At 36.9% G+C, this 17,207-nt stretch overlaps 1 protein-coding gene across 1 annotated transcript in view; it reads left to right on the forward strand.

Annotated features, from left to right (window-relative positions):
* rims1b (regulating synaptic membrane exocytosis 1b) overlaps positions 1-17,207 on the forward strand; it is an 81,811-nt gene that overhangs the window by 3,230 nt on the left and 61,374 nt on the right. The window contains 2 exon segments of the mRNA XM_058772055.1: positions 11,290-11,503; positions 14,180-14,191. Coding sequence (XP_058628038.1) covers positions 11,290-11,503; positions 14,180-14,191 — 226 coding nt within the window.

The following is a 17,207-nucleotide window of genomic DNA, read 5'->3' on the forward strand; positions in this document are numbered from 1 at the left end:
CACAATTTATAAGCATAATACATTTTGACATTTGCATCACATAACGAGCTCCATATTTTGGCTTTTCTGGTTGAGTAAACTTGCTCAGTAGCTCACCTGGTAAAGTGCTGCACTTGCAATATGGAGTGCAAATGCACAATAACTAATTTGCTGAAGAAACTGTGAAACTATTTTAGCTTGTTTCTACTGCAAATGGGTTATCTTACATTTGCTTTTGTTAACTTTATTGGTTAGGTTTAGTGTAGGTGGTATGCTATTTACAACTCAATAGAAGAGTGACCTTTTAGCACCAACCAACAGACAATTTGTTTGCAAACTGCCACAATATGTACAATAAGCAACACAATAAAACACCAAGGCATTCACGTTCTCCTGTTTGTGAGAAAATTAAATGCAATTTTAGTGCCACTTACTGAGCATTTCGATTTGAAAGTGTTGCAAATCATGCAAGAAGCAACATAATATCATTTTTTCAGAAATGTCGCCACAGGGATATTTTTCCAATGAGCCTAAGTTTTGTATTTATTTGGAAAAACCAAAATCATAAAATCATGTAGACATAGCAGAACTTATTGGAAATGTCCCCTGTGAAAACCTGCAGCTCTTACTTGAAGAGCTGTTCTCCTTTGAACACCTCGTCCAGAACAGTGTCTTGCTTCTAAACCCCGTGAGTTGGCTGTGAGTTTGTGGGCTCTGCAAAACCAAAATGAAGGGAATAAATGCCACCTGTGCTCCATTCAGAGAATCCAAAAAAAAGGGGCTTTAGGATATTCAAAGGTTAGGATCAGATAGGCTCTCAGAGCTGAGATACAATGAAGAATAATTGCAGCCACACAGACCACAACAGAGGTCATAGGTAGGCCAGATCAACCCACTACAACAAAGGCAACAGGTAAAGCAGAAAAACAGGGCTTTGTATAAAAGATGAAGATGGTGATGTACAAATATGAAATGAATATGACATGGCCTAATGTACACAAACTAGACAATTGAATCGGTTGTAGAGAGAAGAGTGCATTTTAATCTTGAACAGTTTAGGCTTGCCTGACAATGCAAAACTTGTATATTCCAAGCCGATGATTTTTTTAGATTCCACATAAACTGTATGTTTAATTTGCATAATTGTAGCAAAATGTGCTAGTCCTTGTTGTTTCTTTCCACAGTGATAAAGCTGAGAGTGTAAGAATGGCAGCCATTTTTCCTTCTAGACTTATGAAACTGGTTCAGTTGTTAAGGACTTCTTCTTGCCACGCTCCCTCAGAACTGTAGCTTGGCTGCAGAAGAAAGTCCTTATAAAAAGATAACGTGTCTTACTAAGATAGGTTTGTTGAAAAGACAAACATTGGATCATCCTTTCTTGTTTCTTTCCTTTTTTTCTTAGTATGAGGAAGGTTTCAAGGTTTCTGGGAGAAAAAACGTGAGCATTAAATTATGAATTGAAGCTGAAAATAGCTCACTTGGAAGTCCTTGCTGAAATATTTAAAAATTGAGCTCGTCATGGGCTTCTGTTGATGTTCCCTGTCTATTTTAAACCTGTTTATTTTTTACCTTCCCTCATGAATTTTTAGATTTAATTGTGTGATTTGGCTCAGAGCATTATGACCCTATTTACTTTCAGATGTGAATAGGCTCATCTGTTCTTCAAACACTAAACTTTTCTGACTAAGCACTGTATTGATGGGTTAATAATTACAGCCAGGCAGTAGCCATTTCATGTTTGCTCAAAAATATTAAGAACATTTTACCTTCTTTACCAAGTTACCAAGTGATTCAGTAGTGGTATTGGCTGTAGTTCATGGTCTTGAAGATATTAGCATAGGTTATCATGAGATTCTTGTTAATACTGGGACTATAAAAACAGGGCATCCTCTTACATGATGTGGAAAGTGTGTGTGTCTGTGTGTGTGTGAAAGCGATAGAAAAGTTGCCTTTTTAGCACTCAACAACATGAAAATTTAATAAACAAGCGTTCTGCATAGGTTGCCCGGGAATTCTTTATGTGTGTGTGTCTGTGTGTGTGTGACCGACAAGTCAGAGAAATCCCCAATTCACCAATGCAGTGTTGACCAATTCAATCACTCATGGCATCACATCAATGCATCAGTGAATGCAATGCATATATTGGCATATTCATTGGTTACATACACACACACACACACACACACACACACACACACACACACACACACACACACACAGTAGCAAGATGCTCTTGAAGCATCTTGAAGATGTTGCCACAGTTCTTCTAGTCTGTCTCAGTTTGTTCTTTTTCTTCATGTCATTCCAGACAGGTTCCTTGTGCAAACAAAAATCTCACTGGATTATTACAATTGATGACAAATTTAATGTTTGGAAATGTAAACTGATATTTTCTACTGACACACTACAGCAAACGATAATGATAAAAAAAATATAACTGACTTAAAACCATTTTTTGTTGGTGAAAATACTAGTAGCCTAAGACATTTGCACAGTACACATACTATTTAAATAGTTTTCAAATAACTGTATACACTAGTTAAATAGTTTTCAAATAACTCGTATGAAAAAAATGGAAAATCGGAAAAGAAAACCGGAAGTCTTGTAAGTGAATATCGAAAAAATGAAGGGAGGGTTAGTGAGAGAGAATAAGAGAGTAGGCATAGGGTCCATTACAAAAAGCACTAAAGGCACTTAGTCTATAAATACGTAAAACTTCCCTACAGCAACAGCTTCACTATCAACAAAGAACAGCAAAGTAGAAGATGCTGGGCATTTTTATTCCCGGTAAATGTATGTTTGTTGTGATTTTAATTACTTATGTTAATTTCACGTCTTTCCTAAAGGAATCATACATCATAGGCATAATTATTAATAACATGAGACAACAGTGGATTTTTATCATATGGATTACTGTCAATTTAGACAGTAGTTTCAGTGGTGGTTAAAGGATTTTCCTATTTTGCAATAAATTTTCCAAAAGAGAATAGCCTGCGCAAAAGGTTACTGCATTTGTTCATTGTTATGGGGTTGCTAGGGTGTTAAAAGTGGTTGTTTACTATTATATTATTGTCTCTAAAAAATCAGTTGACCCACCTTACAGGACTTTCTTTGTGATCAGGGGTCTGAGTGTTCCCTCAGATGAAATCCGGCAGACCAAACTGACTGTTTGCATTTGCATAATTTCTAGGGCATTACTTACAGTATTCTCAGTTGTTTTTAGCACATTGCTGTGAAGATTTTAGGGTGTTCTGGGTGGTTGCATGCAGGCCCAAGTCAAAAAGACTGATTTTCTGATCTCTAGATATGGCTCTAAATGTAGCTCATTGGCTTTTTATACATTTGTGGTCATAAATTTACATACAGCACAGCCTGCAGAATTTGCCAAATATTTTGTAATAATGAATAAAAAAAAATTTGTTTAGTGCCTTGAACAAGCTTAAAACTCCTGACTCTAAGTAAATTGTGTTGCCTTGTGAGAAATAGTGAATGTTTGCAGCTTTTATGAGTCCACCGTGTGAAAAGATGTATCTCAAATTCATCATTCATTGTTGGAAAGGGTTCAGGGTTTCAGGACAAATAAAGGACTCAAAGTTTTAAGAATCAATTATATGTAAACTACTGAACTGGGTTATTTTAGTAATTAAAAAAAAAAACATGAATTTTTAATTATCTTTTTCATTTTGATAGATTATGCAAGGTTTATGTAAACTTATGACCACAATATAAAAAAAATGTAAAAATTAGCATGTTAACGCAGGTGATTAATTTCAGTTTAACGGCGTTAAAAATATTTAACGCAGGGGCGGATCTAGGGTTGGCAACCCCACTCACAACTGCTGCTCTATCTCTTTTTTTCTTGACAAGAATTGTGTTTATTTAGACGCGGAACGTCTTTATGACCACATCAAACTTTAAGACCTGAAGTAAGTCAAAAAAGGTATAGAGTTGCGAGAAAGATACGTGTCAGATCCGCAACATGGTAAAGTAATAGCAGCCAAATAACCTAATGACCCAGCTGCTGTGATGTCTGTTAATCAAAGAACATAAGAAAAAAGAGGAAATCAATCACTTTTATAGCTTTAAGGATTCATCTATATTTAATTTAGAATTTCCTAGTGTTTGATAATTCAGTTTATTCAATTTCTGTGTATTTCCAGCTTGCTGAAGGGCACAGGAAAATATGAGATTTATTATAATGGGTTTATGTGTTAATTTAAATTCACTGAAATTATAAGTTATTTTTTAAAGTCTAATAAATGTTAAAATTGATAGCTCACAATTATACTGTAATGTTGAATGGCTAAACAATGGTTAAATATTAGGAAAAAAAGAACGATTTCCTAGAGACATCTGTAGTATTGGTTATCAGTAATACTCGCCTTCAGTTATAAAAAAAGATGCCATTAAACAAATATTAGAAATATACTGTTTTTATGTTGTTTGTACATTAATTTGAAGATTGAATGTGAATTTATTGCAATATAACAGTATATGTAAAAACTTTAATGTTAGGTGGGATTAATCGCGATTAATTCCAGAAAAAAATGTGCGATTAATTAGTTCATTTTTTTTAAACGATTGACAGCGCTTATATATACAGTACGTATATACATATACATATACATATACATATGCATATATACACACTGAACAAAATTATAAACGCTGCACTTTTGTTTTTGCCCCCATTTTTCATGAGCTGAACTCAAAGATCTAAGACTTTTTCTATGTACACAAAAGGCCTATTTCTCTCAAATATTGTTCACAAATCTGTCTAAATCTGTGTTAGGCTGGCTGCACACTAGAGGATTTTAAGGCCGATTTTAAGCCCAATTTGCACCCTCGAATGATCGGGGGGTGTGGCCCCATTTTGTGGCTTGTCGCAAGCGATTTTGTCCAAAAATCCTCTATTGTGTGGTGTCATTACGATTATTTATCTGCTTCTGATCAAGACGGAGTATCGCCGAACTCTTCATCGGGCTGCCTCTGACGTGATACCCGCAATAGCCAATTAGAGCGAGCAAGCGTCACCTACCGGATGTTGCGTGCTTCTACAGCTGAAACTTGGCAGCCACAAACATGACATACAAGCAGAGAATATCACCCATATTCTTTTCTATGCTTTGTTTTTCACTGCGAAACAGAATGCGCGTCAGGAGAGCCAGCTGACAATGTTGATTGTCCTCTATTTGTTTTTCTTCTCTAGTCACGTTTGATCTCGCGAATGTCAGTGAGATCTTGTGTCACTTTGAAATAGTTCCTACAATCTTTAAGTGTGTGGTCTCGCGGTCTGGTTGAATTGTCTGGTGTGTGCGTTCAGAGGATTATAAGGCTAAAAATCGGTTGAACTGTCTTCATGTCTGTGGTCTCCCATGGTTTTAAAATCATTTAAGATTTGAAAATCGTCTAGTGTGCAGCCAGCTTTAGTGAGCACTTCTCCTTTGCTGAGATACTCCATCCACCTCACAGGTGCGGCATATCAAGATGCTGATTAGACAGCATGATTATTGCACAGGTGTGCCTTAGACTGACCACAATAAAAGGCCACTCTAAAATGTGCAGTTTTATCACACAGCACAATGCCACAGATGTCGCAAGTTTTGAGGGAGTGTGCAATTGGCATGCTGACTGCAGGAATGTCCACCAGAGCTGTTGCCCTTAAATTGAATGTTCATTCCTCTACCATAAGCCGTCTCCAAAGGCGTTTCAGAGAATTTGGCAGTACATCCAACCGGCCTCACAACCGCAGACCATGTGTAACCACACCAGCCCAGGACCTCCACATCCAGCATCTTCACCTCCAAGATCGTCTGAGACCAGCCACCCGGACAGCTGCTGCAACAATCGGTTTGCATAACCAAAGAATTTCTGCACAAACTGTCAGAAACCGTCTCAGTGAAGCTCATCTGCATGTTCGTCGTCCTCATCGGGGTGTCAACCTGACTGCAGTTCATCGTCGTAACCGACTTGAGTGGGCAAATGCTCACATTCGATGGCGTCTGGGACTTTAGAGAGGTGTTCTCTTCACGGATGAATCCCGGTTTTCACTGTACAGGGCAGATGGCAGACAGTGTGTATAGCGTTGTGTGGGTGACCGGTTTGCTGATGTCAGTGTTGTGGATCGAGTGGCCCATGGTGGCGGTGGGGTTATGGTATGGGCAGGAGTATGTTATGGACAACGAACACAGGTGAATTTTATTGATGGCATTTTGAATGCACAGAGATACCGTGACGAGATCCTGAAGCCCATTGTTCATCTACGACCATCACCTCATGTTGCAGCATGATAATGCACGGCCCCATGTTGCAAGGATCTGTTCACAATTCCTGGAAGCTGAAAACATCCCAGTTCTTGCATGGCCAGCATATTCACCGGACATGTCACCCATTGAGCATGTTTGGGATGCTCTGGATCGGCATATACGACAGCGTGTTCCAGTTCCTGCCAATATCCAGTAACTTCACACAGCCATTGAAGAGGAGTGGACCAACATTCCACAGGCCACAATCAACAACCTGATCAACTCTATGTGAAGGAGATGTGTTACATTGCGTGAGGCAAATGGTGGTCACACCAGATACTGACTGGTTTTCGGACCCCCCCCCCCGGTCCCCCCCAATACAGTAAAACTGCACATTTTAGAGTGGCCTTTTATTGTGGCCAGCCTAAGGCACACCTGTGCAATAATCATGCTGTCTAATCAGCATCTTGATATGCCACACCTGTGAGGTGGATGGAGTATCTCGGCAAAGGAGAAGTGCTCACTAACACAGATTTAGACAGATTTGTGAACAATATTTGAGAGAAATAGGCCTTTTGTGTACATAGAAAAAGTCTGAGTTCAGCTCATGAAAAATGGGGGCAAAAACAAAAAAAGTGTTGTGTTTATAATTTTGTTCAGTGTATATACTGAATAACTGCATAACTGAAACTACTTCTCATAGTCACCCTTTGTGTTCCAGGAAAGAAAGAAAGTCACAAGTTTTAAATAACATGAGGGTGAGTAACTAATGATGAGATTTATTTTTTATTTTTTTGAAGACGCTCAAGTGTAAAGATTAAAGACTGGAACTAGGGCCTATAGACTGGAACTATAGAACTAAGAACCATAAACCCTAATATAAATGTACAAACTCATTTTCAGGTTTAAATTAGATTCTGAATTGTTCTGTGTTTCAAAGTTCAAAGTTAAAAAGCTTGCTGATATGGCTAAATCCAGATCCAGTGATTCACCAATATAGAGTACATCGCTGGTCAATGGATCAAAACAGAAACACTAATACAAGTAGACATTAATAGATTTCTGTTAGAACAGACTGAGGTTAGCTCTGAGGGTTGAACTGTGGTCTTTCTACACCTTTGCAAAAGGCTAAACAAGTACTAAAATAGCTGCTTAAAGGGATAGTTCATCCAAAAATGAAAACTCTCTCATCATTTACTCACCCTTAAGTTGTCCTAAACTTGTATGAGTTTCTTTTTTTCTGCTGAACACAAAAGATATTCTGAAGAATGTGGTTAACCAAACAATTGCTGGTCCATTTTCCATATTATGAAGTTGAATGGGTAAATTATGTAAGTGGTGACAGAATTTTCATTTTTGGGTGAACTATCCCTTTAACTCTAAGGCAGCCTCTGATGATATCACTGTGCATATACTATATACACACATATAACTTTGTAACTTAGCTGTGCGAAATCCCAGGAGCAGACCAAAAAAGATGATGTATTTGGGACTCCAAAAGACAAGAACACTCTTTTAAGACATCAGGAAACCTTTGAGAACTTTGAGCTTTCCTTCAACTTTGTTGTGTGACAGAAAATTCCTTGTGGGATCAGAGAACAAAGGATGACCTCATTCTGCCAAGAAAGTAAGACACAACATAGGGACACCCAAAATATAGTAAACTTTTGTTTGTGTGTATGATGAAATCAGATTTAACAACTTCACTGAAAACATTAATAATTATAAAACTTCTAGTTCCAGTGCTCAAATTCAGTTCACCAAGAGTGCTAGGATACAGTCCAACAGCACTGGGACTTTTCATTGTTTGTATCAATCCACTTCTGTTTTACATGATCCAGATAAACTCTTAATGCATTAGTGTGGATTTTTCACTAAACATTTTTGCAGGTTATGTTGATACGACAGTAAGTTGTAATAGACTAAAAGTCTGTATGACTGAGTCATTGAATCATTATGCATTCAAACACACTCATTAATTCAGGTACAAAACAAATAACCACCTTTTTGAGTGACTCAATGAATTACTCACTAAAACAAATCATTCATACTACCATAATAAAGCTTATAAAGCTTTATTGAATCAAAATAAAGCTTATAAAGATATGAAGTGCGATCTTCAAATTGCTAAGGCAGTGCTTTAATTAAACAAATACATATATAATAAATAAATCTAAATAAATAAAATAATCTTAACAATACATATTTATCTTATTATTTTTGTAAAAAGGTAAAAGAGTAGTATACTCATCCAAATTCGGCCACAGATTCATTAAGAAACAAAATAAGTGACTGTCCGAGTGACACATTGAATCGTTTCGTCAACTGACTCATTCAAAACTATGATTCATTCAGGAATAGAACTACAGTGTAGACTGACATTGTTTGACATTAACTATGTTTTCTGGTGAATCAAAAATAAACACACTTCAGTAACTGGAATTTTGTGTCTATATAACTTACACAATATTAACTTCTTCTTGAACCGTTGTATATAAGCAATATCATACTCACAATAGTGTGAAGCTATCCCTTGTAATATTATATAATTAAAAGGAAAAAGGCTAACTGTGAAAAGGAAATTCCCCTCTAGTTTTTGTGTATTTTCTGTACAGCTCCTCATCGCTCTAGTTTTTATGATCCATGCATGGCCTTAAAATGCCCCACAGACACAAGATTTCTCTCTGTCCCTCGCTCTCTCTCTCCTTTTTCTCAGACATGGCCTGGCTAGTAATTATCACCCGTTGATTACATCAGAAGAGTAGGTGTGAGCAAGACAGCAAGGATGGATGGACAGATGGAAGAACATATAGGGAGAGGAAGAGAGACAAGAAGGGCAACACAGAAAAGGGTGGAGAGCAGAGAAAAGGGACTATTTCCATCTCACTTGCTGATTCCCGGCTGCCGCCTTGACTGGGTGTCTCTCTCTCTCTCTCTTTTTATGTTTCACAAATTAATTGAAAGTGTCTAGTTGAATCAGCACTGAGGACACACCAGAAAAATGACCACACAAACATGACTCAACCCCCATGCAGAGGACATTTAGGCTTTCAGTGAATTTATAAATTACTATGAACTTGGAAAATACAGTTTGTAGAGTGATCAGTATAATTACACAAAACTAAAAAAAAAAAAAACATTTAAAAATACAATCTTAAAATATAAATATTGTAAGATTCATTATAACTGCCTATAAATGAAGTTCATTCATAAAAGTAAAATCTATATTTTCACCACCATTGCATCCATTTGAAACTAGATACAGAGCAGCGGAAAGAAAGAGAAGTATCGATCAGTGAATCAGCTCATAGATTAAAATCTATTCTTATCCATCATAGGGGAGGCAAAAGAGAGAAAGCAATGTGGGAACACAGTGATAATAAAGGAGAGGCTGAAGTCACTATGGTCAGTGGTTACAGTTTTAAATCTGTCATACTTAAGTAAATACAAATTTGTGGAAATTGGCTCAAGTAAAACTCAAAGTAGCTCATGAGAAAAATAAGGTAACTGATATTATTTATATATATACATGCAGTGTATGTATATATATATATATATATATATATATATATATATATATATATATATATATATATATATATATATATATATATATATAGATAGATAGATAGATAGATAGAGTGAGTAAACAATGACAGAATTTCCATTATTAGGTGAACTGTTTCTTTAAGAGGTGTAGAGCTGGCTTACTTGTGTTTCCATGATGGCTGGAGACCTGGTCCCTTGCTACCATGACAGCTGTTCCCAGCTGAGAGCATTGACCCAAAAGACTCAACTCTCTCCACCTCAGCAGCATTCTCTGGGGTCAACATCTTCAAATGTAACTCTAGTAAACTTAAAGAAGTTTACCCATAAGTGGTTGTATTGCTTTCCTGAAAAATAACTTCATGTTTGTAATCGTCATTCTTCTGGAAATCCATACACATTTTTGTCTCATTTAGAAGATCTAAATGTGTGTATAAATGCACATAAAATGTCCATAAATCTCCTTAAGCACATCCACTCATAACCTTAAAGAGGTCACTTTTCTTTTCTTTGATTCCTCTGCCAATGATTCATCGTTGTCGCCACGCCTTCGACTTCCCACGTAACACTTCATCCTGACTGCGTAATATAGCATCACTGGCCAAGACTCCCCAAAGTCACAACCTCCATCCAGATACCTGGGACTGCAGTCTGCTGTCTGATTCCAGAAGGGAAACTGCAAATGTGCTCAAGCAAGAGAGAACGCTAGCATTTACGGTCATGGAGACCAGAAGTCGTGGGAAGTGTGCTTTTATTAGAGAGTTTCAGTGGATTCTGGAGTCGCTGTTTTATGCAGGTTTGGGATTTTGAAAGGAAATCGCAGATCATGGCTGTTCGCCACAAACAGAGGTGATGCTTTGCACTTGCTTTTGCAGTTTTGTTTTCTTGAAGAATGATTTTTGCAGTGTAACCATATTACATTTAATGGGGTTGAACAAAACTGGGGGATATTGGGTAGAAGGTGAGGATGAACGTTTTTGGTTACCTGCCTATAGCGTTGGAGGCAACTTTTACAAAGAAATGTGTGCAATGAATTCACAATTTACAATGAGCTGTGTCTTTTTTTCAGGGGAATCTATTGTAAATGGCTTAATGTCTTTACCGTGGTCATTAGAGCTGCTAACCACTTGCTATAAGAGAACTTTTATGCTAATGTGATGTTCCTTTGAGAAATGTTTCTGGAACGAAGCCCCATCTTTTTAAAGCAGACAGCAGCGCCTCATTGGCAATTCATTAACAGTTTATTTTTATTCCAGTGAAGGGAGAAGACAAACAAAGTGGAGTTAGGTTACAATTCAGATAAATTTTGATAAATTTTGGATATAATATGATGTTGTACATCACCCCAGTAGTTCATACACGTTGTCAGGATACATTCATGTTTATCTGGAAAATGACAATTTTAGCTGATCGTCTGTAGTAGTTTTAGTTGTAGATAACAGTTTTTCTAACAATACAAACAAACTAACAAATGCTTCCCCTTTCTCTCTTTCTTTCTCCCTCTTTTATTTTCTATCAGGACACTGCACCAGCAGTTTGAGAGTTATAAGGAGCAGGTGAGGAAGATTGGGGCAGAAACGAAACGACAGCAGGCTGTCCATAAAGATGATGCACCTACATGTGGCATCTGCCGTAAGACCAAGTTTGCAGATGGCTGTGGGCATCTGTGTTCCTACTGCCAGACCAAGTTCTGCGCCCGCTGTGGGGGAAGAGTGTCGCTGCGCTCAAATAACGTAAGAACCCACTGAGAGACTTTCATTGCTTTTTTCCACTCATCCTCCATGTTGTCAGTTCCATTTCATTTGTTTTATTATGCTTGCTTGAGCGTTCCTTTCTGTTTGTAACTACATATCGGTTGTTTGGTTGATTCCCTGATGGGGAATTTGCTGAATCTGTATAAACCATACAATTCAGAGCGATTACAGAGTCCAAATCCAGAATCCGAACAGTTAATCTCAGTTTCTCCTATCTGCACAAGTCTACAGATTTGGACTGCGAATCCAAACCACCCACAGCTCCTCTGAGCTTTATAAAGGCTCTTCTTTGAGTGAAATCTTCATTGACTTTGCTAAGAACCAGCAGGATAATGTGTGGGACTGTTTCCAGCAGCACAACATGCGAGCGTCTATTTTAGGATCTCATCCTTGCCTGCTGTCTCTAAAGACGCCCCCCCCTCCTCTAGAGTGTCTTACCTGAGAATGGACTCATCTCACTGGGCATGCTGAGCAACAATCTGCCTTAGTTCCGTCCTGCCCAGCTGGGTGAGGTCCCCTACTGTCACATATAGTCCATTTCAAAGTTTTCAATAAGGAATAGTAACAGTGGGGCTCTAAAAGCAGTTTTCTGTATTTACTGTTGATATGACATAAAGCATATTACGGCAGCTCAACCCTATAATGGTGTTTACATTAGGGATGAACAATATATTGGTATCATATTAATAATTGGTCTGTATTGCTGATTTTAAGCTGATATTAGATGCTTAATTGTTCTGCCGTTTCATTTTAAGATTTAGATCATCATCTAGAACTAACTTTTTTAAACATTCTGTCATCAATTACTTACCCTCGTGTAGTTCCTAAGCACAAATGAAGCATTTTTTTAATGAAACCTGAAAGATTCCTGTGCTTCCAGTTCTCGTACTGTTGACAATATATCAACATTTTGGTGGAACTGACTTGCAATGGAGGGACAGAAATCTCTGATTTAATAAAAATATTGTTTATTGTAAAATATCTTTTGTTTTATTTATCATTATATAATTAGAAAAAAAAACTTATGAGTACAACATGAGGGTGAGTAATTGATGACAAAATTGTAATTTTTAGTAGAAAAATAATATGCCAAACTATTTAAAATTTTTGATTTGGTGAGCAAATATAACATGCGTTTGTGCTTAAAAATGAGTTTACACCAATCTTTATTATCGTTTTTAAAGGCATAGTAAATTCTGTTTCAGACCAGACATGTTAACTTGATTTATAACTCTGAAGCAAATGAACTAACCAGTTTTTTTTTTTTTTTAAAGAATTATCTAACAGCATCCCAGAGGTTCCTCGTCTGTTATTATGAGGACTTATTTTCTTATTGAAACAGTATTTTTCAGAACAAGTTTCAAGGAAAATTAATCTATCTTTCATACTGTACACTGTACATGAACACTCCTAAACGTAAAAATTCTGCGATGCAGAGCCATTTTTAGTTCCCCAAAGAACCTTTCAGTAATTAGTTCTTAAACAAACATTTCAATAATCTGAAAAAACTTTTTCCACTTAAAAGAACGTTTTGTGCTAATAGAAAGATTCCATGGATCTTAAAGGTTCTTCATGGAACCATCAATGGCAATAAAGAGCCTTTATTTCAAATGTGTACATGCTGTGATGCCTAAATGCCCAAATTCACTTAACGTAATTACATATCGGTTATATAAATAAATTATATCAGCCATTAAATGAAAATAATTATTTTTAGTATCAGCCAGAATTTCTGTATTGCTGTGTACATAATTCTTAAACTGCATTTTACTGTATATGTGTATATAACAAACAGAGGTAGATTATCTGTAGAGTTTTTATGTGCTTTCCATCCTGTCAAGGGTTTCTGCCCCAGCCTTGATCACTCAGACTCGCTTTTATGCTAATCAAAAATGTCATGTCCTCTTAATGGTCAAGATTAAGATTTTCTTCTGAGAATTCTCATGGTAAAGATCAATTGGTGTCAAATTCTCCCAGCCAGCACCCAGGATCAATCAATACCTTGAAAGGCCAAGGCTGCAACAGAGCACAGCTGTAGTTCTTGTGTTTCCCTGTTGGGGGCATTACAGAGACAAAGTCACGTACAGACCTCCTAAATAAAACACAATTTGTCTAAGGAATATGATGCACAGGCACAGATTCAGCGAAGCCTCACAGTGTTGAACAAGCATCCTGTGAGGCTGCTTGGACCCCTCATCTGTGTTTTGTGATGCTCTCATTTGGGTATGAGTGGAGAACATGTCTAGAGGTGTCAGTTCTGTTCTCACATTTCATCTCTACCAGAGAGCCATACATGACCATTGTTGGACATGTCTGTTGTTATGTATAGAAAACAAACCTTCAATCACCCACAGTTCAGTGTTAACATGTATTAAAATGACAATTATTAAAGCATCTTTGATTGCCCTTGTCACTCTCTATGCATATGTCTGTTTTGACGCACAAGAGAAAACTCGGTTGCTTCACTAACACTTTTTCCTCCCACTCTTCCCTCTCCCCATCTCTTTTTCACACACTCTTTCTTTCCATTTCTCACCATTTATTTTCAATTTTAATTTCACACTTTTTCTCCTCCACCTCCAACCCTCCTCCTGTCCCCCACTACCTCTGTTTGCTTGTCTTTCACTCTCTGCTTCCTGGACTGCATGACTCAAGGAGGATAAAGTGGTTAGAGTTTTTCTTTTCTTTTTGCTGTGTGCTCTGCTAATGTGATTTGAGGAAACTGTGTTACGTCTGAATGTGCACAATCACGGGATTGAATGGACTAATTCCATTTCTGTTGCTAATATAAGAAGTTGTGTATGTACATGTGTGTGAGAGAGTGATTTGAATCTATTGCAAAACCTTCAGTAAAAAAGTGAATTTGCTCCAAAAAAAACCAAAAAAAAAAACCTGGCAGCTGTGGATGCCAGAAACTCACCGTAAAAACACTATGACAATGTTTCATTTATTGTAGGATGGTATATTGGTGCCTGTGTGTTGTTTTACAACTTATAACGGTGAGTGATATAATGTTAATATAGCTACTTGAACTATCTTAAAATGTACCGAAAACCACCAAATTAATAATACAGGTGGTACAATAGAAAGCCTGATGAATCATCATGACTCAGAGTTTGTCGTAAGTGGACTATAGACAGTGCACAGGGTTATACACAAAAACAAAACACTAGCAGGATAATACACATAACACTAACAGTGCAAAAATGTTAACCTAATAACAGAATATGCAACAAAAAATAACATGATGTACATTACTGATAACAAATACAAGAAGAAACAATTTAACTTTTGTGCTGCACTGATTTTTATTTATTTATTTATTTATTTATTTACCAAATTTGGTGTTCCTGATCAAAAATGACCTGTCTACAGAAAAATTGCTTGTAAATTTCTCATTATTCTATATTATTATTACCACATCTTGGCCCCTCTTATGCACCTCAGTTTTTGAGTGAACATTGTCAAAATTATCCACAAATAATACTTTTTTTTTCATTCAAAAACTGAAAGTTTTCACTCAAAGTTACATAAGCTCAGATTATTGAAGTTTATGATCAATCAGTTACAAAAAGAACGCGTACATATAACATAATCAAGTACATGAAACCTGTACTAATTGAAATAAAACAAGTTCATGAAAAGGTTTAATCCAAGATTTGGTGATTAATATAGCATAATATAGCAAGAGATATATAAGATTTTTTTTGTAGGTTGGTCGTCTTTGACTAGGAACAAGTGTAACAAGATGGAGGGGGAAAAAAACCCTATGGGAGCAAAGTCAGTCATTTTTAGTCCAATGTGATAACATTAGCATTTTCGTGAAAAAAGAAAATCCTCAAATGGGTCAAAATGACCAAAACACAACATGAAGGTTAAATAAAATATAACCATATGTGATGTGTCATGCATAGACATCTGGGATGTCCTTTTGCTGTTTTTTTTTTTACAGCAAATTATTCAGTAATTCATACTTCTTACTTGTAAAAAACATAAATTTGATAATATTTTGCGGTATATGGTAGGGTAACTTACAGTTAAACTATTAAAGGGGTGGTTTACTGCTTTTTTTCTTTGCTTGATTGTGTTTATGGGGTGCAATATAACATGTCTTCGTGTTTCGTTTGTTAAAAAACGCCTTATTTTTCATATATTTCACCTTTATTATAAGCCTCTTTCTCCTCTGTCATTTGAACGACCGGTTGACTTCCTGATTCTATGAAACCACTCCCTCAGAAACAGGCAATGGGCTCAGATTGGTCAGTTGGGCCGGTGTGTTGTGATTGGCTAAACTGCGTACTGCACATTGTCCGGAAACTTCACGCCCATTACCTTTACGGGCGACAGTTGCATGTGCTCCGGTCAAATGTAAATAATGGTGTCAATATTGCCGTATCAGTTTGAGTCAGAATTAGACCCAGAAAGCGGTAATGAAGAGAGTCAAGCAGAACTTCCGCAAGCACGGCTCTTACAAAATGTTTCTGAATGGAAGTTTGCTGTTGTGATTACATATAATTTTTTGAAGTTTGTACACGTTTGTCTTATACACACAAAATAGCATTGAACTAACTGGCCACTATAACCAAACAGCGTTGGCTTGTGTTTACGTTCTTGATCAAATCGAAAAATTACGTCATAAAGTATACATGGAAAATACATTTACAAAATTAGTAAATAATTACAAATTCGGGTCCAAAATGTTTGTACGCATTTGTCATAGACACACGAAATAGCATTTAACTAACTGGCTACTAAAGCCAGCGTTGGCATTTGTTTACGTCCTTGATAAAACTAAACATTACGTCTGAAATTATACATGCAAATACATTTAAAATGATTAAATCTTACTTACAGGTTGTGGCCCAACAACTGCTGCCTCTGGTTTTAAAGTTGTAACGTTAACTGCTCCATGTTTTAGTAACAGTTTCTGTGTGAATCCGGCATTGAACTCGTGTAGATTCTGGAAGCTGTCTTCCGTAAAATGCGCAGCACAGAGAGCTAAATTAGGATTGTAATTGTCAGGAACATAATCAAACATAAATTTTAACCATTGTTGATGAACTACAGCGTCCGTAGGAAGCCCGAACACAGAAGACCTGACAGCTGGGTGAAAATAACACCGTTTCGACGGCATGGCTACAACTCTCCACTATAACTCTTCCTCTTCGACAAAGCAGCAGAACATGGCCTTGCCCCCTCTTTTGCATGTTCCGGAGGGAGGGGTTGATGCAAATTTATGGGTTTTTTACGTATGCAACCCGGGAAGTATCTCGTTGTAGTCCCATATGAGTCGTTTTTGTAGGCATTAAACTTCCTGATTTTTAAAAGACGATATCTCCGCTTACGTTGAACTTTCAGCGCAGCAACTTTGCAGATACTGTTCATGCACCAACAGCAACATTACACACTATTTAAAATGAAAAAAGTGAAATCGCAGTAAACCACCCCTTTAAAAGGTTTTTATTGTAACATTTTTACAACTGTTCCAAACATTATTTTCAGTGTACTGGCATTGTCATGGCATTGTGTTGTAAAATTCAGTTGATTTTTTCTGCTATATTGAGCACAAACAAAATTTGACTAATATTGCGCCCATTATTTGTCTTCTGTTCATGCAAAGTGTCTCATAGGGAAAGACAGGGTAAGACATTCTGAGTATTGTAGATTCTGCATGGGCAACACC

This window comes from Onychostoma macrolepis, chromosome 01, assembly GCF_012432095.1.
Source record: "Onychostoma macrolepis isolate SWU-2019 chromosome 01, ASM1243209v1, whole genome shotgun sequence".
Classification (NCBI taxonomy): domain Eukaryota; kingdom Metazoa; phylum Chordata; class Actinopteri; order Cypriniformes; family Cyprinidae; genus Onychostoma; species Onychostoma macrolepis.